Source organism: Bidens hawaiensis, unplaced genomic scaffold (assembly GCF_021521415.1).
Source record: "Bidens hawaiensis isolate Kalapana, Puna unplaced genomic scaffold, B.hawaiensis_p1.1 tig00046019_1, whole genome shotgun sequence".
In the NCBI taxonomy this organism is placed as follows: domain Eukaryota; kingdom Viridiplantae; phylum Streptophyta; class Magnoliopsida; order Asterales; family Asteraceae; genus Bidens; species Bidens hawaiensis.
Genome location: NW_027505959.1, coordinates 1 through 25,420, shown reverse-complemented (window position 1 = coordinate 25,420; position 25,420 = coordinate 1). Strand labels below are relative to the sequence as shown.

Below are 25,420 nucleotides of genomic sequence, written 5' to 3'. Positions count from 1 at the left end.
ACCCGTAATTAGAGGTGGGGCAAATAAACCGGTAAACCGACCCGGCCCGAAAATAGAACTGAAACCGAACCGATTTGAAGTCGATTATGTAAAAATGGTTTGGAACTGATTGAAACCGTATGTTTGAAACCGGTTTGTAATTTTCTCCACCAAAACTGGTTAGCCAAACCGAAACCGGTCAAAACCCGAACCGAAACCGATGATAACATGGTTAGAAACCGGCTTAAACCCGAACCAAAACCGATCATAGTCCGGTTTTGACTTTTATTGACCAGACCGAACCGGTTTGACTTTTAAACCGGTTTGTGCACCTCTACCCCTAATTACGAGAGAAATGTAAAAACCCGGTTCACAACTCACCACATAACCAGAGGTAACCGGTCGTAGGGCTTATAAACCGAGTCAAAGTAACCCTTCAACTGAACTCATTCTGCACTCACACACTCTGTATACATACATTCATTCACTCACACACTCGTTCGTTCGTGTATTCAAACCCTAATAACTAAACCATGAGCAGCAGTTGGCGGAGTCTAATTCTCCGAATCGGCGAGAAGTCACCGGAATACGGCGGCGTAATCGACTTCAAAGACCACATTGTAACTACTCTCTTCTTCTTCATTTTTCACCTAATTTCCACCATGACGTCAGCCCTAATCTCGTTTATCGTTTCAGGACGCGTGTTTTGGTGCTGTTAGACGGGAATTGGATCATTCCGAAGATGATATCTTAACTGTAATCCACTGTTTGATATTTGTTTTGTGGTTTTGTGATTCTCTAGGGTTTCAATTTGTGTGTAGAGCTATTGAATTACTTAATTATATGTTTAATTAATATTCACCATTTCATGATTCTAGGGTTTGAATGTTTGTGTAGAGCAATTGAGTACTTAATTATATGCTTAATGTTCACCATTTCATGATTCTAGGGTTTGAATGTGTGTCTAGGGCTATTGAGTACTTAATTGTATCTTTAATATTCACCATTTCATGATTCTAGGGTTTAGATGCGTGTCTAGGGCTATTGAGTATTCGATTAAATGTTTAATATTCACCATTTCATGATTCTAGGTTTGAATGCATGTGATGAGTTATTGAGTATTTGATTATATGCTTATTGTTTGCTATTTCATGATTCTAAGGTTTGAATGTTTGTGGAGAGCAATTGAGTACTTAATTATATGCTTAATATTCACTTTTTCGTGATTTCATGATTCTAGGGTTTGAATGTGTGTGTTACCTAACTATATGATTAATATTTACTATTTCATGATTCTAAGGTTTGAATGCGTGTGTGGAGTTATTGAGTGTTTAATTATGTATTTATATATGTTTTGGCAGTTTCTTCTTCAGTGTTGTGAGCAACTGCCACATAAGATTCCTCTCTATGGGACATTGGTAGGCTATGTTTACCTTTTTTTTATTGCTTTATTGTAGGGGTGTGAACGAGCTGAGTCGCTCATGATTTACTTGAGACTGGCTCGTTAAAAACTCGAATTGAGCCGAGCTTGAGAGCCTAAACGAGCCTAATATTATCTAGTTTTTGTTTAATATATTGAATATATATCTTTACAGTAGTTTCTTTTTATGTAATGAAAATAAGCAAACAATATGTATACTACTACATGTAAAAGTTCTAATTAAAGTATATACCAAATAATAGGTATAAGTATTAGTAATATATTTGATAAATAATAAATGTTCCGAGCTCAAGTTAAAAAAATGAAGCTTAAAATGAGCCGGGCTCGAGCTTTAAAAATGAAGCTTAAAATGAGCAGTGCTCGACTTTTATACATAAAGCTTACAATGAGCCGAGCTCGAGCTTTAAAAATAAAGCTTAAAATGAGCCGAGCCCGAGCTTGAAAAACTACCCATGAGCCGAGCCAAAGCTTGGCTTGACTCATTTACACACTATCTTCTATATTACAAACCCTTGATGTCTTACTTTTTTTTGACCAGATTGGGCTATTGAATCTAGAAAATGAGAATTTTGTTAAAAAGCTATTGGAGAGTACTCAAAAGAGTTTGCAGGATGCACTGGACTCTGGAGATTGCAACAAGACTCGTGTATCGTTACGGTTTCTAACTGTTTTGGTAGGTTATTCTTGTATTAGTATGTTGTTTTAACCATGTTATTAGCTGAACTGAAAACAATAATACCCAATAAATATTCCACCAATAGCAAAGCTATTAGCAAGGTTTGGGGAGGGTGGGAATGTGGGATGTAGGCAAACCATACCTCTATCCCAAAGAATAGAGATGTTGCTTCTAGAGAGACCCCCGGCTTCAAAAACTATATTTATGAAACTGTATAAAAGAAACACAAAAGTTCAGCACTAGACCTCTAGACAGTCAAGAAAGAAAAACAATATGTAATAATAATAATAATGATAACAGTTGTCGTAATACTAAATAGTGGTAGGAGGCTTGGGTTCTCTAGTGGAGACCACCTAAGTTTGAATCCCACTTGTGTCACTTTTTAGGTGGATATTTGCAATGAAGGATTTTAGTTAGGCCTTGTGTGAAGGTTGTCAATTCATACCCAAAGCCCCCCATCTGGGTTTTCGTCCCACCGTGTCACGTGAGAGTTTTGCTCTTGTCGTGTCACAACGACTGTCAAGTGGCAGTCGGCAGTATGGTTTTCCGGGGAATTTCCAAGCCAAACTCTGAAGCCAGCTTGGGCGCGGACCGCGCGGTTAAGACAACATAATCTGGCTAGAGTGAGGCATCGGGGCTCTCCAAATTTGTAGAGCGCGGTAGCCTAAATACAAGAAAGTCGCCGTTCTAAAAAAACTAAATAGATAAATAAAACTAGTGATAATAATAGTGACAAATACTAAAATATAAGATAATAATCTAAAAATAAAATATTACAGTAGTATATCATTTAGCGCCTAAATATGTAGATAAATACGTAAACACATAAAATTAAGTTGACTTAAATAATACAAAATGAATAATAGGAAAAATTGGAGATGTATGAGGATATGAAAAGAAATAATCAGAGTGACACGAAACAAAACAAGGTAAAGAAGAGCCCCTAAGATAGTATCTATAAAAAGTTATACATCTTAGTGGTCTAATTTGGTTTATATCACTGTATCTATTTGGCGAATTGAAAATACAATTTGGTTTACATCACTGCATCTATATCTATTTTCATAATAGTGGTGCAACAGGTACAACGTGACCTTATATCACATCTTTCGCGTTTGGTGACATGTAATTTGTGTTTTTTTTGGACTTGTGTTTTGTAGATGTGTAGCAAAGTGATCCAACCAAGCTCGTTAGTGGTGATTTTTGAGACATTATTATCTACTGCTGCAACCATAGTGGATGATGAAAAAGGGAACCCTTCATGGCAAGCGCGTGCTGATTTCTTTATAACTTGTATCCTTTCCTGTCTTCCTTGGGGTGGAGCTGAACTCGTTGAGGTACATTTTCCACGTTTGTTTGTTTATAGTTGGAGCAAATACAAATAGTTTTTGGTCACTCTGTTTGTTGGCTGAATACTTGATCTATGCAGCAAATTCCTGAAGAAATTGAAAGAGTTATGGCTGGGATACAGGCTTATTTAAGTATCAGAAGACATGTTTCTGATGTTGGTCTATCTGTGTTTGAAGATATTAACAAATCCAACAAACTTCATGTTGAACAAGTATACTATTAAATTCTTATATGAATATTATTAATCATACTTGTTTTTTAATAACTTAGTTTAGTATTCTACTCACACTTTTGTGTTCAATAGGATTTCGTGGAAGACTTATGGAGTCGAATTCAAGATCTCTCCAAGAACAGCTGGAAACTTGAGAGTGGTACTTTCCATATACTCATTAAGCTTGCTATTTTTTTATATTTCTAGTATATTTGGCATTTTATTGATTTTTCTAAAATTTGTTGTAATTGGTTTTCAGTTCCAAGGCCACATCTTTTATATGAAGCACAACTAGTAGCTGGGAAATCTCATGATTTTGAACCAATCATATGTCAGGAGCAATTAGATACCCCTGTGCAACTTTCTAGAATCAATTTTGGTAGACAAAAACATGAAGCAGAATTGAAATATCCTCAGAGAATACGAAGGCTGAATATATTTTCTGCTAGCAAAACTGAGGTACTAAAACAAATATAAGATTTGTGCACTTCATAAATTATAAGTCAGTTAACAGATAATGGTACTAATTCTTTTCATAAACTTTTTGGTGGCAGGATATACAACCTATTGACCGTTTTGTCGTAGAAGAGTATTTGTTGGACGTGTTATTTTATCTAAACGGATGGTTTGTAACTTAGTTATTAATGTTTAACAGGATTTATTTTTGCTTTGGCTTATTCTTATAAATGTTTGTTTGTGCAAAGCTAGTCGAAAGGAATGTGCTGCATGCATGGTTGGCCTACCTGTCCCTTTCAGATATGAGTATCTCATGGCCGAAACCATTTTTTCTCAGGTAAAACTTGTGGTTTAAATAGTGTTGATGCATCAAAATGTTACCTTTTTTGTTCATATATAACAATGGATGTTTTTTTGTCAGCTTCTTTTATTGCCCCAGCCACCTTTTAGGCCCATATATTACACACTTGTCATCATAGACCTGTGTAAGGTATAATAGCTATCTTTTACTTGATACCTTTATTTGGGGATATTTATAAATTTTTATTAAAAGAAATCCTTTTTTTTGTAGTCTCTTCCAGGTGCCTTTCCTGCAGTTGTAGCTGGGGCTGTGCGTGCACTATTTGATAGGATAAGTGAGTTAGATATGGAGTGTAGGTTTCGCCTCATTCTTTGGTTCTCACACCATTTGTAAGTTCACTAAAATACTTAAAAGTATATTTCTTATATAATACCTTTTTTTGTAATTTATACTTGCATAATGATGTTGCAGATCAAACTTTCAATTCATCTGGCCATGGGACGAATGGGCTTACGTCTTGGAGCTTCCAAAATGGGCTCCACAACGTGTATTTGTTCAGGAGGTTCTTGATAGAGAAGTCCGTTTATCATACTGGGATAAAGTGAAGCAGGTAATTTATAACCATTTATAAAGTTATCTCTGATGGTTTTTTTCTGTATCTTATATTGTATCTTTTAGCCAACGGTCAAAAAGATTTGATCTTTTTCTAGATTTGGTAAATATCAAAGTTGCAAGATCTTATTTTATGTTGTTTTTTATTTATAATTTGTATGCAGAGCATTGAAAGTACTCCAGCTTTAGAGGAGTTACTTCCTCCAAAAGGTGGTCCCAACTTCAGATACAGTTCAGACGATGGTGATAAAACAGAATATACACTCTCAAAGGAACTTAACAGTATGGTCAAAGGAAGAAAAACCGCACGTGAAATCATTATTTGGCTTGAAGAAACCATAATTCCAGTCAATGGACTAGATGTTTGCTTAAGAGTAGTTGTTCAAACCCTTTTGGATATTGGATCAAAAAGCTTTACTCATTTGATCACTGTGTTAGAGAGATACGGACAAGTAATTGCCAAAATTTGTTCAAATGAAGAAACACAACTCATGTTAATATCTGAAGTTGGTTCGTTTTGGAAAAATAGTGCTCAAACAACCGCTATCACCATTGACAGAATGATGGGTTATCGTTTAATTTCAAATTTAGCTATTGTGAAATGGGTTTTTTCTCCGCCTAATGTTGATCTGTTTCACACCACTGATCGTTTGTGGGAGGTATGCTAATAACATTATTAATTGTGTTATCTTTATGTTGATTTTATATATTTTTTTTGTTGCTTACTGTTGTGTTTGTTTATGGTTTAAACAGATACTCAGAAATGCATTGAATAAGACGTATAATCGTATCTCTGATTTAAGGAAAGAGATTAATAATTTGAAAAAGAGTGTTGCAAAGGTTGAGAAACTTGCAGCCATGGCTAAAGCTGAGCTGGATGGAGCTGAAAGTAAGCTTATGCTTGTGGATGGTGAGCCGGTTGTTGGTGAGAATCCAGCTAAGACGAAACGTTTGAAATCAAATGCTGAAAGGACAAAAGAAGATGAGCTGTCTACTCGTGAATCTTTAGAGTCAAAAGAGGCTCTTTTTGCACGAGCCCTTGAAGAGAACGAGGTCTCACTTACAATATTGTTTTGAATATTTTTATGGTTTTTATGTTTGTAAAGATTTATTTTTCATACAGTATGAGTTATTTTGTAGGCCTTGTTTCTGTCTTTGTACAAAAATTTCTCCAGTGTTTTGATGGACCGCCTCCATGAAACATTTGGAGAGAAAACATTGGACCAACCGGGTGGTGATTCAGAAGCAATGGCAGTTGATGAAGAAGACACTTCTGCAATGGAGACTGATAAAGAAAATGGGAATGCTAAAAGGTATTTTTCTATCATTATTTTCACTTATAACCTGTGTGTCAACATTTTGTTAATAATTGCATATTTTGTTTTCTGTAAACTGTAGAAATGCTGGTTATACCATTGGGGAAAAGGAACAATGGTGCTTGTCAACTCTTGGTTATGTCAAGGCTTTTTCAAGGCAATATGCTTCTGAGGTAAAATAACCAAAATATCCTCATTCAGTATAACAGACATGTGTTACAACTTTTCAAACAAAGGACGCTTTTTATAATTATATTAGTTAAAGGATACAACCTGCAATTAGGGGTAAACCTAAAAGACGACAAGTATAACTTATGTTAAACGATTGCAATATAAATGGGTAAAATGACCAATATACGCTCATGCGCATTGCACATGACTGGTTTTAACAAATAAAGTTAACGGCAGTTAATGAAAATGGTGTAATGTGCTGCAACTTTTTGAATAAAAGACGTACTTTGTAATTATTTAACGGTCACAACTTGTAATTTGGGGTGAACTTAAATGACATTTTAAACCCAATTGAGTATATAATTATTAACCAAAAACAAAATATTTTTTGTGTTGAACAGATATGGCCACACATGGAAAAGCTAGAGGAGGAGGTAGTAACCGAACGCGTTCATCCTTTATTCAGAAAAGCAGTTTATTCCGGTTTGCGTGTGCACACCGAACAATGAATTATGTTTTTTTCTTTTGTTGTTTTTGCATAAAGCTTTTAACTTTTGGAAATGAGTTGCAAATTCTGTAGTCAGGTTGGTTGTACGAAATGTATTGAGTTTAGGTACAATTTTTTTTAACATTTGGAATGGTTGCTGCAACAACTGTGTGGGTAGATTGTTAAGTTCATGGTTATTGTCAGTTTTTAAGTTAGTATAATATGCTATGATAGATGACTATTTCTTACTATGTATGAATTCTATATTTTATGTTTTTTTTAGACGTGTATGATTTATTTTTTAGTTTTTTAATGTACCATTTTTTAGATTTTAGTGTGTTGGTTTAAATCCAAACTGATCTGCTGGGAACTGGACTGGCCTGGGAACTGTGAATAGGATATTTACGAGACTTAATAACCAAACCTTTAAATAGTGGGTGGATTATTGGGGTTCAGACAGTTCGGTTTAGCAAGGGGGTTGTGTTTGACTGTTTACTTCAGCGGATGAAAAGTTATACTATATTTTTGTCGAGACCGCGTATGCGTTTAAACATTGATCACAAATAAGAAGACAAAAAATCCCAAGTGCACATCAGATTCTATGTACAGCACCAGCATTCAAGAATATTGCAAAATAAATTAGGTTTACATACATGTTTCTATATAACTTCACATTCAGTCAATCATGCTAGATGAACTACTCGTTGAACTTTGATTAGTTGTTGAAGATGAAGAAACAGAGATGAAACGTCAATGACGGGCTATAACCAGAACCGTATATATGCAAATGTTTAGAACCCATGCCCGAACCTTACTTGAATCTAGTCCGGTTGTGCGGGGGTTTGGTGGGTTTGACCCGTGAAATTTTGTTTATTTTTGTAAAAACCTTTTGCAGCATGTTCGTTCACCTATACTCTTTTCTTATCTTATTAGATTTGTTTTATTTTAATATTTATTTACAACTATTTAAGAAAAAATGAAACATGTAGAGAATATAAATAACTAATTTAAAATTTTCTAGTGTTTTGCATAGTGAGTTCTAAATTTCACTCATTTTAAGGAATTGGATAGAGTAATAATTTAGATGAAAACCTTAAAAAAATTAAAATTATATGTGTGTTGATACAGGAAACAGGAATTGCATGTGTTTGATAAAAGCTTTAAAAAGTTAAAAAATGTAAGTGTTGCAGCGTGTTTGGAGAATCAGCACGTGTTCATTCCATTTGCCTTCGACACATTTGGATCCCTACCCGAGGCAGTTCGCTTCTTGGAGCGGGTGCAGAAGGGGACCCACAGTGACTCGCAGAGCCCAAGGAACAAAGGATTTATATTTAGTAGAATAGGCTTTGCGATTCAAAAGGGGATAGCGGCGCAGCTTGTTGCTCGCTTACCCATTATCCAGATGTAGCTCGGTTTGTGTTATATATAAATTAAACATAAATATAGCTAGTATTAGAGAATAATGAAACATGTATATGAATTCGTACGTAATAATGAAAAATTATAACGGAATAGAGACAAAAATAAGGTTACATACTTATGTATAATAGTTAAAGATTTAAGGTATTAATATTTAGAAAAAGATATGTATACTTTAGAAAAAAAAGAGTAAAACCATTGTCGATAAACACAAGACAGTTGAATGTTGGTGTTGCCAGCCAGCTGATGGTGCTGGGCCTGGAACCCAGGGCACATCAACCCTACAACCACAAAAGGTTTATTATAGTATTATTATTATTATTATTATTATTATTATTATTATTATATGCATATATATATATATATATATATATATATATATATCGTGTACAAGATCACTTTCAAATATTAATGTTTAGAGGTATTGATCGGAAGTTCAGCCACAGAGAACAAGAACAAATATGCATAATTTGTTATTGTTACGAAATTAGACCAAAGACTGTTTTTACATATGAGACAAACGTTTTAGTGGAAAAGTCTCAACAATAACTTTGTATCGCTGGCGACAATTTACCAATGCGTTAGCTTACGAGTGATGATTAATAAAAGGTTTTCTTGATTATATACACATATTTTGATTATTCACATCATTTTTCAATTATATGGATATGGTTTATTTATTGGTTTTACAAGTTCTGCTCCTTTCAACATATTACAAAGTGTTGAGAAAATATTTTTTTGTCATTTATCTTTGTGATTTTCTTACGTCTTACAAGCTGGATTTCAATAGGTGATTGATTAAGGGTTAAATGTCGTATAATTTTTAGTCTTGACAATAAGAGTAAAGAATCAATGTACTTTGAAGGATCTTTAGTCACTAAAACTCACTTTAACTCTTTAACATGTGTGATTGTGCGTCTTTTAGATGTATACAAAAATGTGTGTCATCATTTTCCCACGTGTTATTTTCCATCAATCATGCAAATCCAAAGCAACTTCTATCTTTCAGAAAAAATTAAAATTTCGACGGTAGCTTTTGCCTCTTTGTCTCCGCCTAGGCGTTGCTCTGAACCCTACCAAAGAGCCCCCTTGTGTTGTGTACAAATACAAGTTGCCGACACGATCTTCTTGTTTGTATCGATTTCAGCCCACCTCAAACGACACGATCTTTGGGTTCGTATCGATTTCAGCCCACCTCAAACGTTTCGTATATTCACCTGATAAAGTTATACATTTTTGTTCAAAACATCTATCGTTCTCGATTTGCGGGTCCAAAAGTTGACGAAAAAGAAACCCAAAAAATAAAATATCAAAGAGCGTTAAAAGAGTTTCAACTAATTAACAAACAAAATTTAGATTAAAGTAATCTTTTTGAACATAAAGATTAAAGTTTTAGTGCCTTAATTATCATTCTAGCTTACCTCACATGTGGGGCCCGGGTTTGACATAATTAAGATTAAATATACCAGATACCTGCCTGCAGATTTTGATCAATATATAACCCTGACTCATTTTCTTGTTCCATTGCAAAAGTTTTCAAATCTTATTATTTAAACCTCAAACTACACTTAAAAGTCTTGAATTCAAGCATTTAGTTAAACCAAACTCGAAAAAGAACAAATCTTTATGGACCCAATTAACCATTTTGGGTTCTCCTACAGCACCAATCATCAACATTTACCGATTCGCAAGTTTTCACAGGCGGCCCGTGTTGAACAACAACCGGTCCTGTCAGATGATTATTCATCATGGGAGATGTTTGATCATCATTTTGATGATCAGGTTTATCCTTCTGAGTTTACCGCTTCTGCAGATCCCATAGAGTGTCAATTTGCGGATACATTCTTTAACGTCGATCATTACCATGATGTTGACTTTGACCTTGGTCTTGACCAAAACTCTTTCTTGGTGCATGATGACAACACGAATGTTCCTATGATGATCCAAGGGTCAGATAATGATCAAGATCAAGTTCATAGTCAAGATCAGTTGACGGTCAATGTAGATGACGCGCTGCAACTGGTGCACTTGTTACTGGCATGTGCAGAGGCAGTTGGTTGCAGAGACACCCATTTAGCAAATTCGATTCTCTCCCAAATTTGGTGTTCGGCTAACCCTTTTGGCGACTCGTTACAACGCGTATCGTATTATTTTGCCACGGGTTTGAAATCAAGATTATCACTTCTGCAAACCAATATGAATCCAAACGGGACCGTTTTCGGGGGAGTGACACTTCCTCCCGATGTCACCCGGGAAGAACGGGTTGAAGCATTTCACTTACTTCATCAAACCACACCATACATTGAGTTCGGGTTCACAGCTGCAAACGAGGCCATAATTCAAGCATCCGAGGGGAAGGTCAGTTTGCATATTATTGATCTTGGAATGGATCATGTGTTGCAATGGCAGTCATTGATAAGAACCCTAGAAATCTCACCAAAAGTGATCCGGATCACTGGCGTGTTAGGAGATCAGGGCGACATGCTTGAGTTGGAAACCAGCATGGCAGCATTGGTGGCGGAAGCGAATTCTCTAGGGATTGAATTAGGGTTCCACCTGATCGCCGGACCAGCCACACCAGAGATGTTAACAAGAGAGAATTTAAGGTTAAAAGAAGGTGAATCATTGTTTGTTAACAGCATACTCCACCTGCATACATATGTGAAGGAAAGCAGAGGATCACTGAAAACGATACTTCAATCGATCAAGAAGCTAGGGCCCACTTTGTTAACGGTGGTGGAACAGGATGCGAACCATAACGGGCCGTTTTTTTTGGGGCGGTTTCTAGAATCGTTGCATTATTACTCGGCTATATTTGATTCCCTGGAGGCTAGTATGGGAAGAGAGAGTATTGAAAGAATGAAGATAGAGAAGAACCACTTTGCAGAGGAGATAAAGAACATAGTGGCATATGAAGGAACCTATCGGGTGGAGCGGCATGAAAGGGCTGATCAGTGGTGGCGACAGCTATGGCGGGCGGGGTTTCAGGTGGTGACAGGAATGATGAATCGCGAAACAAATGTGATGAATAGTTTAAGGTATGGTGACGGGTATACAGTCAGGAGTGATCAGAAAGGGTATATTTTGCTTGGTTGGAAAGGGAGGCCGATAATGCTTGACGCCACGTGGCAACCAAGTACCTCGCCCGTCGCCTCCTAGTACCCCCGCCACGTCATTTCCTTTTTTTTAAAATGGACACATTTTTTATGTACTAAAGATTATTAATTACTAAACACAGATAAGGAGAATCTTTAATCCAATAAGTTTACACTATATGTATCATAAACCTTTATCTATAATCAGTTGTCCTCTAATAATAATTGTTACAAATGCAAACAAATAATAATAATAATAATAATAATTTGGGTTTTAAACATGAGAAAGTATAGCATACAATGTTTGTATAATTAACAGTTGAAAGACGCAACCTAAGATGGTTTATGAGCATGTGGTTTATTTTGGTAGGCTGCGGACATTACACGTAACTGGTTCGTTATTTCAGTGAAGGATGGTCTAACCGCAGGATCCGGGGCCCAGCACTGCTCCATCAGTCTTCTCCATTCAGGATCACAGTCACTTGGAATCGTCGGTCTCAGTGTGTAATTCACAATGCCACCTGTAATTAAAACAAATTACACACACACACACACACACACATATATATAATGAAATCGCAAAATGCGCGCACCTATGATGGCGCCATAGTGCATGTTAGCATACGGCTCCTCACGAGTAAGAATCTCCCACATCACGATCCCAAATGAAAAAACATCAACCTGTTACATTACAAAATAAACCAAACAGACAACATTAAAAAACAAGAATTAAGTATTTACATAAAATATAAAATGATACTGTAGAGGGGTATTATTACCTTTTCAGAAACTTTATTGCTGCCACCATTTAGCAGCTCTGGAGCCATCCATGGAAGTGTTCCCCTAACACCACCTGAAACCAAAGTGTTCCTCTTGATTTTTGACAGCCCAAAATCACCTACCTGCATACACATAGAATTAAATAACATGCCATTTAAAATTTTCAAATAAAATGTCATTTCACATGATAACCTTGCATATAGGGCGTGAAGAATCCTTCATGTTCACAAGAAGATTGTCACATTTTAAATCAAAATGCACAATGTTCTTGGAGTGTAAATACTCCATTCCAAAAGCTGTATCCATAGCAATTATAAGCCTCTTGCGGTGATCAAGATGCCTAAAAATTATATACCCGTTAAATGAAAACTGATAAAAGTTACAAAACTAAAGAAATGCAGTTATAATATTATTGTATTGGTGAACATTACCTATCTTTACGAACTAAAACATGCCTTAGTGAGCCATCAACCATGAACTCTGTAACTGTAGCTAATGTTCCATCTGGCCCATCTCGTACCACACCATAAAATGCCATAACATTTGGATGATGAAGCTTTGAGAGTATTACAGCTTCCCGCCAAAACTCAAATGTCTAGAATTGTTTAAAAATAAAGACTTAATAGTTATTAGTAGTGCCAGTACAAAGTGAGGTTTTGTTATACTTATTACAAGATGTAAACAAAACTTACTAATCTTTCTTGCTCCGATGATCTGCCAGCAAAGCAGCTTTTTTTAATGCGTTTAATTGCAACATCAGTTCCCCTCCATTTTCCATGGTACACGGTACCAAAAGTACCAGAACCGAGCTCCCTTAATTCTTCAAGATCTTCATTTCTTATAATCTGCATCAACAAGCACAATAATATTTCATAGCCCTAACATATTGATATAACAAATGATGTCATTTTAATAACTTTGATGTAAATTATACCTGTAAAGAACTAGTATCAAGATCACCTAGAGCAAGATCAATAGAAGGTAGCCCATCATTCCTTGTTTCAGTCTACATGATTTTAAATTGGAGCATAAACACCATGTTAGTTCAGTAATTACATATGGGTTGAGTTGGATCAAACAGATATAAGAAAATTGCACAAATGATCTCTGTGGTTTGACCAATTTGCAAGTTTGGTCTTCAGATTTTAAAAGTTGCAAATTTAGACCCCACAGTTGATCCCAGTTAGTTTTATAAAAAAGTTGATGTCGCGTGCCGTTCATTTGAGGGTAATTGTATCTTTTCATACACTATTTGATAAGGCTTAAATTTGAAGAGACACAAATCACACAATTACCCTCACTTGAATGGCACCGAGATCATATTTCCGTTAAAAAACTAACTGGGATAACGACGGGGACTAAACATGCAATCCTCTGTTTAAACTAAGTTTGCAATTTCTAAATCTGGGGACCAAACTTGCAATTTGATCAAACGACTCAAACCATAGGGACCATGACCATTTGTGCAATTTTCTCAATAAACAATATATCAATGATAAAAAAAGGACCTCATACTCTGAGTATGGCATTCTCAAGTTCTCTGACAGGTCATCAAGCTGCACACCCTCACTGTTTTCCACCTGTGATGGATTGTAATGTGGCTGCAAAGACAGAGATTCTGAACCATGAATTTCTTTTCCTTCATCTTCGATAAAAGTGTTACGTGAATCCACGTCATCAGGAAACTGTGAAACATTATATCCCGCCGAGACTTCTTGAGCATTCTGATATTTAGATAGATACGCAAGATGGTCTTGATCAATAAGAGAAACATCCTTGTTTTGAAGCTCGCCTTGTGCTAGTTTCTGAAAATATGACCAATGTTGAGGTTCATGATTTGTAATGTTCATACTCAACCCGACACCATCTTGCGGTAGAACCCCGATTCCATGTGAATCTTCAGTTATTGCTCGTGAAAATGCATCAGAAAGAAAACTGCTAGAAAATTGGTCATTGATGTCGATCAAACTGTCAACATGTTCTTGTGAGCCAGTTTCTGATGGTTTATCAAGCTTAACTTTCTTCTCATTGACCAAAGTTTTACTTGCTTCTGATACGTTACTGGTATCTGAAACCAAATCATTGTTTACCGTTGGTGCATCATTTGACTTTTCATGGTTGACTAGTCCACCATGGGTAATTTGAGGCTGCAGATCTTCAGTATGTAAACTTCCAACTGATTCTGGAATCGGGTCAACATCAGATTGTAAATGAGCCGCGAGCAATTGAGTCCCGAGTGAATCGTCTGACTTGGTCAACCTATTTTTCTCAGACTGCCCACGCGGAATTCTCTCAGAATGATAAACCCGTGAAGGCGTTTCAAGGTAACTCAAATCAATCAGATTAGACCCCGAGTTACGGGACCCACAGCACTGCCAGATGTACCAGAATCATTTTCAATAGGTGTAGCAGCTTTTGCATGAATCTGTTCTTGAATCCTGTCCTCATTCATTTTAGGTTTCGGAGGAAGCTTTCCTTCGCCAGGTAAGACATAAGGTGATGCCACGTCATCTCTTGGTGACCTAACATTGGCTTGTTTAACTTCTTGCTTAACAGAAGTCTCTGCATTTGACGAAGAGACATTAGGGTCAACAAAAGTCGAAGGTGATACGTTCCTCTCGACATTTTGGCTACCGAGATCACTTAAATTATTAGCTGATGATGTCATCAAACCGTGCGTGCCTGATGATTCACGTCTGGAACCCATACCCATCCCATTTACAGCAACCAAAAACTGAAACTCATTATCACCACCAGAACTAACATGATTGAAACTAGTTTCATCAAAATCACTTAAAGAAAATAGAAACAATCTAAGTTTTTGTGACCCTTCTCCTATACCTAACACATTACATTCCTCCATCATATTCAGTAAATCTTCATCACAAGAAACAGAAACTAAAGCATCAAGATCCTCGCCAGGAAGCTGATATTTCATTGCATATATATTATATCAATATCATCGTACTCAGTATATCCCACCAATAGCAAAGCTATGGTAGGGTCTGAGGAGGGTAAGATGTAGGCAGCCTTACCTCTACCCCATAGGGATAGAGAGGCTGCTTCCGGTGAGACCCCCGGCTCGATAGTAGTTTAGCATCAAGCCTTGGACATAAGGCACATAGCACTCAATCATCGGGACACCAGCTGATCGGTGCATGTACCCTTATCTTTCAGCTATCAACGCCACTACATGATGCCTGATTAACCGTCCGTCACTTTTAACGTTATTTTCACGAGATTAGTAAAATGACGTCAAAATTAGTGCAATTTCACTTTTGCCCACCCGAGGGTTCACACATATATACATCATATGTGCGCACCGCAAGCAGGGCTATGATATTTCATTGCATAAGTTTCAATATATATTTCTAATGCTTTTTGGCGTAATTCTTGCCAAGATATATCTTTTCTGATGCGAATAATCCGCATATCTCCTCCAACATATCTAAGCTTTCCATCACCGGGGCGTGGTAATATTTTCCCGCCAAAACTACATAAAATTTTAATCTTTGATGAACTATCTGATCTACGTGAACCGTTAAACTCTGATGAAGTTTGGTGAATAGTTTCAAGATGATTAGAAGAACCTCTTTCTACAATATTAATCACACTTTCAGATCCAGAATGACTAACGCCTACAATGCCCTTTAATTCCAAGTAGCCAGGTGTACGGCTAGGATCTCCGGCAGGATATGGGACAAATGGCATCCTAGGGTTGACCCGGTCCCGCATGAATTCTAGGGCAAATTCTTCACCGGTTCCAATGGAATAATTCAACACTGGTTTGACTGAAGCAGATCTAGGGTTTGCATTTTGGAAGCTTTGAGATGAAGGTAAAGAGTCGAGATTCTCAGGTTGAATTGGATTGTATTGAATATGGTTGTCAGATTTTGAGTGGTCCATTGTAGAAACTATCTGTTTTGACCTCTCAAAGTAAATCTTGAACCTTTAAGATCAAAGTATCACAGCTCTGCTGTAGAAAGCCATTTTAAACTAAATTCTTACAGCGTGAATTTGACGAAGAACTACAGAGATCATCAATCAGCTTGTAACCTTCATAAGAAAAAAAAATCAATTACAAATTAACATTTATCTAAACAAAAAGTCAGAAACTATCTAAGTGAAAAAGTACAGTTGAAAAAGTTTAAATTAAACTATACATCTGCAAGCATAACACAATTTACATCTTGTAGATTAACAATTTCTTTTAACATTATCATACTTGCACACATAGTTGCCAAAGGCGCCAGGCACACTCAAGGCGCAAAGAGTGAGCCTTGGGCCTAGACGCAAGACACATGGCACAAGTATACGATATTTTGGGTTTTAAACATGTTTTAGGCTTGCTTAAGGATAGTTTAGGATGGTTCCATGCCATTTTTTGATGTTTTCAACCAGTCTGCCTCGAATTTTCAGCATTTGGCTGGAATTTGACCAAAATCTAGCTAGAATCTCGCCCAAAGGTCACCGGATCGCCTTGACGTCAGCAAGGCACTTACCCTGTGCCTCACCCGATGACCCAGGCGGCACACATCCACACAGCTGTCGACAACATAGCTTGCACATTCTTAGTATAAATTCAGGTCAAATCCATCTGGAATCAATGACATATGACAAACTAGGGCACAGAATAAGCACAACAGAAACTAATTAAATTACATAACTTTAACAACTACACGCAAGGCGCTTGATAAGCAAGAGATGTAACTAACATAAGCATGTTTTTTTGAATGTTTTAGACCATTTAGCCTGGGACTTGCATCATTTCGCCAGCCTTTTCAGCATTTGACCGAAATCTTACCAAAATCCGGCTGGAATCTCACCTAAACGTTGCCGGATCGCCTTGATTGAGCAAGACGCTTACCCTGCGCCTCACGCGATGACCAAAGCACGCGCCTGAACGCCTTTCAACAACATAACTTACACATTTACAACTATAAATTCAGGTCAAATCCATCAGAAACTAATGACATATGTTATACAACAAATTAGGGCAAACAATAACCACAACAGAAAGTAATGAAATCACATAACTTCAACAACTAGTTTAAATCAAGCTCAATTTCCCCTAGTTAACATAAACATAATCAATAATACTAAAACCTAATAATAATAATAATAACAATCTTCACAGTTTAACAGGTCAAATCACACAACAAGTAACCACAAAACTGAAAACCTAATTAGTTAATAGCTTAATGCAAGCGGAATTGAACAAATCGAAGCAGTAACGTATCGATTCAACAAAAACCTAGATCTGTAACTGTCGCAAACAGATATGTATGTATACCTTTGATTGAAGGAAGTAATATCCATATATCTGATTTGTGATTGGTGAATGAACTGGGAGTAATAAGTCTAGACTTATTATTATTATTTGGTGGTGGGATTTTTGAGGAGGTTTATTATTATTTGTAAGTCAAAGGATGTTAATAAGTCATCGTCCCAGATGCTACGATATCGTTCATTTCTCTTTCATTCATGGATAATAAATTAATAATAATATTATTATCATTAGTATTTATTATTAGTAGTAGTAAGTATCATACCATTTTTATATCCATTCAAAGTCATTATTATCTATAATATTATAAAACCAAAAAATTAATTAACTTCACTTTCAATTTAATATCCATCGATAGTTGAGTTGGTTCATTTTTGTAACCGATTCAAGCTCGGCTCGGTTCATGGCTCAGCTCGACTTTAGGCTCGTTTAACTTCAAAATCGACATCGAGCCTAGCTCGAACCCACCCTGGATTGACTTGGGCTAGACTCGTGAATAGCCCTGGTTTATACACGACTTAAGCTACGTTCGTGAGATATTAAACGCGTTTGTGGCGGTGCTTCTTTAATTTTTACAGACTTTGAAAGGTTTTAGTTGCTGGTGTACATGACTAGAGGGATGTTTACGTTCGAGAACGTAAAGAGGAGACATGGAGGGGGACATATATGTTGTTTTCCAACGTGAGCAACATTCGTGGGTTGTTCCATTGTCGATGGTTTTAGTCATTAAGTTTACCATGGGCGAGGAAAATAATATTCAAAATAAGCGAGAGTTAGAGATGGTAAAGGTACATGACCTCATGAGGAAAGTAAGAAATATTCATGGTGGATATTTAAATATATGACCATATAAGAGATTTATTTTTAAAACTTCACGGGTTTGGGATGGATATGGTATTTAATGACATTCCCCAACTATATGAACACGTTACCCGCATTGAAACCATTTTTGTTAATGTAAACTAGATGTTTTCACGGCGCGGTGCGCCGTGGTTGTAAGGTTGTTACATCATAACCGATTGAATTTGTTATTTGATTGTAGAAGTATTTTGGGATAATTAGGAGGTCAAGCTATAAGTCAATCGTAACCAAATAAACAATATTGTCAATAATAAGAACCTTTCTTATTTTCGTTTGCTCGTTGGAATCTCTGCGAAATCGAAACATAAAAGTACATTGAGATTCCAAATGCGAAACCTAAAACTATATTATAAATGACAGAAGCCCAAAATAAGGTTATAATAACACTTGGTATACATCGATAACACAACAAACTACATGGACCTAATATGTGAACATATACATTCAGTCGGACTAAATATACACAAAGAAAACTACTACTTTAGCATCTCGGTTTCCTATTATATATAGGATAATAATATTCATAAGTAATACAAATATTGTGTTGAAATTATAAGAATTATAAAGTTTAAAAGTGTAGCTGATATTTCGAGTGGTTACAAGTGTAAGTGCATTTATCATGTATTAGTAAGTATGTTGTGTTTGTGTTATATGTGTTTAAAATTTTAGTGTAGATAATACAATAATTTGGTATAAGCATTGAGCATGTTAAAGACACATGATGAAAACAAGTTTAGTCGATTATGAGTTTTACAATTATGTATAGATTAAAGACACATAATGAAAACAAGTTTAATCTATTATGAGCTTTACAATTATGTATAGGTTGGATACTTGGATCTATATGAGTGAAATTGAAGTGTATGGAAGTAAACTTCTATATAAAGGTTATGTTGATCAGTTCTTCATGTAAGTAATATAAACATGATAAAGTTTAAACCTATGAACCTGTTACAGCATGAAGAGTAGTAACCGCAACAGGGTATGATGTAGTCGACATGATTGTCATCTTGATCGAGTTCCCCTTTAGGATGTATAGTTAAGGATGGTTAGGGTTCTTGAGAGAAACCCGGTTTAGAAGAGAGGGGAGACACATGATTTACTTATGTGTGTGAGATTAGGTTATGATGTTAATTTATTCTCTCTATATATACACCCAATGGGAAACCCTTTATTAGCTATTAAGAGTAATATGGCCCATCAATAATTACCAAGCTAATATATAATAAGGTATAATTAATTATTTTGATCTATTATTATATAAATGATAATGATGGCCATATAAATAAATATATAAAATATATTTATTCTTACAGGTTATGCAAAAATGAATATGTTTATTCATCCAATTTGTAGGTCTTGATAATTCGAAGCATTGATAAATTAGTTAGGGGTTGTTTGGTTCATTCAGATCTGAATGAGCCTCTGTCTCATTCAGCAACAACAATAAGTCTGAATGATTCAGGTCTAATTTTAACCATTCAAATGTTTTTTCGTTTGGAATCAAACAGTCTGAAGTCTGAATGAATCAGATGTTTACATCTGAATGGTTCCATTCAGATGTAAACAAGCAGCCCCTTAGTTGAGAATTCTTAGGGGGCGTTTGGTTCACGGATTGATTTGGAATTGGAATTGGAATTAGAATTTGAATTGGAATTTAAATCCCTTTTGCAAATCCTTTGATGTGTTTGGTTATAACTTTGTTAACGGAATTGAAATTGGAAAATAGCTCAAAAAGACACATTTGCCCTTACATCAAAACATGAGTCAAAGAAACAAATGGGTCTGCCATATCCTCAACCACTCAACCAAGTAACCTTCCTTCTTCATCTCTAAAGCAGCCAACCACCATCTCCGGCGACAACCGCCGCCGGCAGCCACAACACCTACTCGTCTCTCACTTCAACGACAGGAGTGGCTGCGACAACGACGGTGGCGGTGTTGCTCGGTTGTTATCGGCATCCGGTGTTGCTCGGTGGCGGGAGTGGCTGCGACAACGGCGGTGGCGGGTGACCCGGCTACTGCGTTGGTTGGCGGTGGGTGGCAGTGTTGATTAGCGGCGAAGGTTTGGATCTGTTGGTAGAGACAGAGGGTTATTTATGGTATTCACACACAATCCCATGAAATCCTTCCAAGTAGTGAAGTAATCTGAATTCCTTCATTTGTGTGATTTGATTTGAATGAATTCCAATTCCAAATCCTTTTGTTAACCAACCAAACACACTAAGGGATGGAATTCAAATTCTAATTCCAAAGAAATCCCTTGAATTCCAGTGAACCAAACAGGCCATTAGATTTAAGAAAGGGAATTTGAATATCATGTACAAGATTTGATTTTTGTTTGGGGATCAAGTCTTAGGATTATGAAGATGGAATGAGGCTATGGAAGTTTTATAAGATCAATACATCATAACTTGTTCAGCTGTGATGGAGCGAATAAAGGTAAGCAAACTTAGTTAACGGCTCTCAAAGAGGTAAAAAGTATATATCAAAATATACGTAGGTCTCGCTGTATGTAACGCTGAGATCGACATAGCATACACCAGTTATAGAGCATGTCTCTGGTACCAAATTTATGGTGTATGCCTCCTCGTATGTCGCTTTATACGCCGGCCAACGTAGGCCACACCGGCTGAAGAGGTAGGTCCCAGCAGAGCCCAGTTGGACCCGCAAGACTCACCTCAAAGAGGGACGTCCGCGCAGTTGAACCCGCAAGACTCACCTTCAACAGGGACGTCTGCGCAAAGGCTAAACTCGCAACCCCTTGAAGAGGGACGTCTGCGTAGAAACCAACTGGGCCCGCACGACCCACCATGCTCAGAGACGTGACGTCCTTACGCGCAGTAAACAAGCTGTTCCCGCAGGAAAAGCCTCCCAATGGTGAAGTACTCCGCCTGTTCCCGCAGTTGCGGATACAAGCCATCAGGGAAGGCTACCTGCGCAGCAAAGCTACACGCACAAGGCACTTAACTCTTAAATAATTCAGTAATGTCACCTGAAGAAGGAGTGAGCAAGCCGGGAACACTCCCGCACAAAGCCGGGAGAACTCCCGCCCAAATGAGCCAGTCCGTACGATACTGGAGGATCTTTTGTACTGTACCTGACGAGGTATGGACAAAAGTTCTGACCAAGGATACGACAGCTCACTGACAACAGTATGACGAGCAGCACGCTATTGTACTGTATGTCACTATTAGCCGCTGCCTACTCACCAACCTGTCGGAGGACGTGCATGGCCTGCAGTTGGTGGAACAGGAATAGTACACAGCCGGCCTGGTCACTATCAGCCGCTGCCTATCCACCAACCACCGGCATGGCATGTGCGTAGCCCACAGTTGGCAGAACAGGAACACTATTCAGCCGGCTGTACCTGCTTGGAAACCTACCTTCGGCTATAAATACTCCAACACCTTGGAATGGTATCATCTCATCTTATCTCATATCTCATATCTTGATATTACCTGATATCTGCTCTAGTCATTCTCTTAATATACATTTATATTCAAGAGCAATCTAGTCTGATTCTCACGCCGGAGGGTGGTCACAAGGAGGTACCCCCCCCCCCTTCTCAGTGACGAGCTCACGGTGTCTGTTTTGCAGGTTATCAAAATAACCATCTTCGCCGGGTCTAACCCCTCGTGGGAAACATCTATTTAACCCCCAGATTATCCGTAATCTGCCCGGGGTCGATTAGTGTTTCTTCATTGGCGCCATCCGTGCATAAAAGCTAGAACTTAATTCTTTTTCAGTTTTCTCAAAACTTCTGGAAAGATGGTTAAAGTTACTCCGGTCCCAAAACCAACGAGTGACCAAGAAACCCCGGTAACCACAACCCCAGCTACTGGGGGGAATACCGGCGACTATACAGTTTTTACGAACACTACCACGGTTACCCAAACCGGGGCAAGTGCAGTAAAATTTACGAACACTACCCCAGTTACCCGAGCTGGGGCAAGTGCAGTAAATAATCTCTCACTAGGATTCACCGATACCCAGTTAGAGAGACAACGGACGAGGCTCCCCCGCCAAACACTCGATGAAGTTAAAGCGTGGGCGGAAGCACGTCAAAAAGAATTCCAAGCTGAGTTGGATGAACGCTTACGTTCACTCCAACAGGCTGATGAATTCGGAGAGTACTTGGACGATGATTCGGAGGAATCCGATAGTGACGCAAACCCTCGTCATAGGGCGAAAGGGAAGCGTAAGGAAACGGACTCCCAACCGAGAAGGCATTTTGAGAAACCTTCAAACCAAAAAACGCGGGTGGAAACCCACGTGACTTCTCCAAAACATTTAGACCAACTGCTGCAAAGGCGGGAACGTCCAAATTTGCAAGGGACAATTGCGGAAGCAATCGCCCCGAAAAGTGCCAAACAGATGTCCAACATCGGCACTTACGATGGTATATCTGATCCAGACGATCATTTGAACAGATTCATAGCGGGGGCAACCGTCAGTAGTTGGACGGAACCTACGTGGTGTTACATGTTCCAAATGACGCTTGTTGGGGCAGCTAGAGAATGGTTCGATCGTCTACCGGTCCACCACATCTACGATTGGGCAGACTTCCAGCAGAAGTTCAGCCAACACTTCAGCCAACAAAGAAAGTATACCGAAGAGCAATGGACAATCCTCAACTGCATCCGAGAGGAAGATGAGTCTTTACTAGACTTCATCACGCGCTTCAATTCAAAGAAGCTAAGTCTGGGCACTATTAGCGAAGATCTTGTTCGCGCAGCTTTCATCCAGGGCGCGAAGACCCAGAGCTCATCCGCACCTTAACGGGTAAAGATGGCATGCCGTCCACATGGGATGCCATCATGACAGCAGCTAAACGCTTTGCGGAAACGGAGAAGCAACTGGGTAGAGATCTCCCCCAGAGCACAAACCTCTACACCCAGAAAACAAGAGAAGACAACGTCCTTACCGCCAGAATAAACAAAAAGCGGAAGCTAGGCATTTGGCAGTCAACGGCAAACTTTGACACCTCATCCGGCTTGCAACATCGGTTAGGCGGAAGGGATAACGTACAGTCGAACCAGAACTCCAGATGGACGCCACTCACCAAAAGCGTCACCAAGATATTCGCCACTGAGAAGCTCCCATGGCCAAAGGCTCCAATAATCCGACATCGTCACAATGCTGATCGGAGCAAATACTGTGACTTTCACAGGACAAAAGGCCACAACACTGAAGAATGCACAGACGTGAAGGACATCGTCGAAGCATTTGTCATAGATGGGACGCTCGCGCACCTCGTGGCGTAACGAACGCTGAGCAGGCTGATGCGTGTAGAACCCCAGTTGGGGAAAACACGAATAAAACTGCAGCTTCAATGTTGGAGACTACATACTGCGTAAACAACGAGATTCCGAACCAAGTGCATATCTGCTCGAAAGGCTCGATGACACTCCCAAGAACATGGAAGGGAGCTCAATTACACAATCTGCATGTAGATCAATTCAAAACTTGTAAAAGAAAAGGCCCAGAGCCACTTCTAATGGAAATGATTCTCCTTATCACATTGACGCTGATGGTCTTAAATTTATACTTATGAACTTTCCACACTGATATGCCGGTCTTCACCGCATACATAAGCGGGGAAAGAAGTCGTTGCGTGTGGAAGGCGGCAAAAACCCGCATAAACACAAAAAACGGCAAACCTTCACGCAGGTCAGTCATAGGTAAAGTTTGGTCATCCCACTAAATGAAAGTGCCGGTCTTACCCGCACAAATCATGATAGAGGAAACCGAACTAACCTATTGACCACCACGCGTCGAACGGTTAATTTATTCAACACTGATATGCCGGTTTTCACCGCATAAATAAGTGTAAAGAAATCGTTGCGTGTGGACGGCGGCAAAACCCGCGTAAACACAATAAACGGAGAACCTTCACGCAGGTCAGTTATAGGTAAAGTTTGGTGACCCCACTAAATGAAAGTGCCGGTCCTAACCGCACAAATCATGATAGAAGAAACCGAACTAACCTATTGACAACCGCGCGTCGAACGGTTAACTTATTCAAAATACTTAGAAAATTTCTAACGGAAGGATGAGGAAAACCTCCACGCAGGACAGATATAGGTGAAGTTTAGCCATCCGACCAAGTGCAAGTGACGGTCTTACCCGCACAATCACGAAGGAGGAAGCAAAACTTCAACCTATTATCTACCACGTTCAAAGGTTAACTAATTCAAAACACTTAGAAAATTTCTAACGAAAAGATGAGGAAAACCTCCACGCAGGTCAGATATAGGTAAAGTTTGGCCTTCCTAAGTGCAAGTGACGGTCTTACCCGCACAATCACGAAGTAGGAAGCAAAACTTCAACCTATTATCTACCACGTTCAAAGGTTAACTTATTCAGAACACTTGGAAAGTTGCTAATTTAAACTAAAGTATGCATGAGCAAGTCATATAACGTTTATAAAGCAAGTCATCCACTGAAAGTAGCGGTCCTACCCGCACAAAGATTTGTATTCCATAATAATTCAAAGTATTACAAGAATGGCCGGGTAACTACCCGCCTACATGAATATAAATCTATACAATGTAAACCTATCCTAACAGTGGGAAGGGATCTTAAGGTTCAAGCTTCAGGACCACTCCCTCCAAACCCACTTGTACCCGCACCATCAGTTGGCTGTGGCGGTTCAAGGAAGGTCTTTAGAATGGTTAGCCCATCATCAGCAGCAGCAACTTCGTTCACCTTCTCCACCACTGGATGCGGGAAGGCAGCATACTGGTTCACTGCTTGGTCATAAGCAGCTTCAGTATCCACATCATATAAAGGGAAGTTGGAAGGCGGGATGCCCTTCTCAACGAACCCTAGACCAAGCAGGAAGCCAGCCTTTTCCCCATCCTCATGAGAAGCGTTGAGGGCTGCGCTCATGGCATCGTCGTATGATGTGTCCATGAAGACCCGATGCACAACCTACAAGAAAAAATACGAGTATCAAAACCTTTTCTGTGTACA

The 25,420-nt window shown here is 38.3% G+C and overlaps 3 protein-coding genes across 3 annotated transcripts; 2 read left to right on the top strand and 1 right to left on the bottom strand.

The window, feature by feature from the left end:
• Nucleotides 1–467: 467 nt before the first annotated feature.
• Nucleotides 468–7,184, top strand: LOC143616148 (nuclear cap-binding protein subunit 1-like). The gene is made up of 18 exons (XM_077089067.1): nucleotides 468–599; nucleotides 676–735; nucleotides 1,341–1,397; nucleotides 1,959–2,093; nucleotides 3,257–3,433; nucleotides 3,526–3,657; nucleotides 3,751–3,817; nucleotides 3,917–4,116; nucleotides 4,212–4,282; nucleotides 4,366–4,450; nucleotides 4,535–4,603; nucleotides 4,685–4,803; nucleotides 4,886–5,024; nucleotides 5,191–5,685; nucleotides 5,780–6,079; nucleotides 6,167–6,339; nucleotides 6,425–6,515; nucleotides 6,915–7,184. Exons 1-18 carry the CDS (start codon nucleotides 513–515, stop codon nucleotides 7,020–7,022), a joined length of 2,565 nt encoding a protein of 854 aa, XP_076945182.1. The 5' UTR covers nucleotides 468–512; the 3' UTR covers nucleotides 7,023–7,184.
• Nucleotides 7,185–10,005: 2,821 nt separating this feature from the next.
• LOC143616143 (GRAS family protein RAD1-like) lies at nucleotides 10,006–11,578 on the top strand. Its single transcript, XM_077089065.1, has one exon. It carries the CDS (start codon nucleotides 10,046–10,048, stop codon nucleotides 11,576–11,578), a length of 1,533 nt encoding a protein of 510 aa, XP_076945180.1. The 5' UTR covers nucleotides 10,006–10,045.
• Nucleotides 11,579–11,745: 167 nt separating this feature from the next.
• Nucleotides 11,746–16,200, bottom strand: LOC143616147 (RAF-like serine/threonine-protein kinase 20). Its single transcript, XM_077089066.1, has 10 exons — nucleotides 15,673–16,200; nucleotides 14,786–15,220; nucleotides 13,803–14,684; nucleotides 13,229–13,300; nucleotides 12,987–13,139; nucleotides 12,726–12,889; nucleotides 12,487–12,634; nucleotides 12,294–12,416; nucleotides 12,108–12,195; nucleotides 11,746–12,035 (listed from the first exon to the last, which is right to left on the bottom strand). The coding sequence occupies exons 1-10, from the start codon at nucleotides 16,198–16,200 to the stop codon at nucleotides 11,848–11,850; spliced, it is 2,781 nt and encodes a 926-aa protein (XP_076945181.1). The 3' UTR covers nucleotides 11,746–11,847.
• Between the last annotated feature and the right edge of the window lie 9,220 nt (nucleotides 16,201–25,420).

Coding starts and splice junctions, on each gene's coding strand:
- LOC143616148 (XM_077089067.1), top strand. CDS start 513: ATGAGCAGCAGTTGGCGGAGTCTAATTCTCCGAATCGGCGAGAAGTCA. Junction 2,094..3,256: donor TACGGTTTCTAACTGTTTTG/GTAGGTTATTCT, acceptor TGTGTTTTGTAG/ATGTGTAGCAAAGTGATCCA. Junction 3,434..3,525: donor GTGGAGCTGAACTCGTTGAG/GTACATTTTCCA, acceptor TGATCTATGCAG/CAAATTCCTGAAGAAATTGA.
- LOC143616147 (XM_077089066.1), bottom strand. CDS start 16,200: ATGGACCACTCAAAATCTGACAACCATATTCAATACAATCCAATTCAA. Junction 15,221..15,672: donor GGCAAGAATTACGCCAAAAA/GCATTAGAAATA, acceptor ATGAAATATCAG/CTTCCTGGCGAGGATCTTGA. Junction 12,635..12,725: donor GTTTTAGTTCGTAAAGATAG/GTAATGTTCACC, acceptor TATAATTTTTAG/GCATCTTGATCACCGCAAGA.
- LOC143616143 (XM_077089065.1), top strand. CDS start 10,046: ATGGACCCAATTAACCATTTTGGGTTCTCCTACAGCACCAATCATCAA.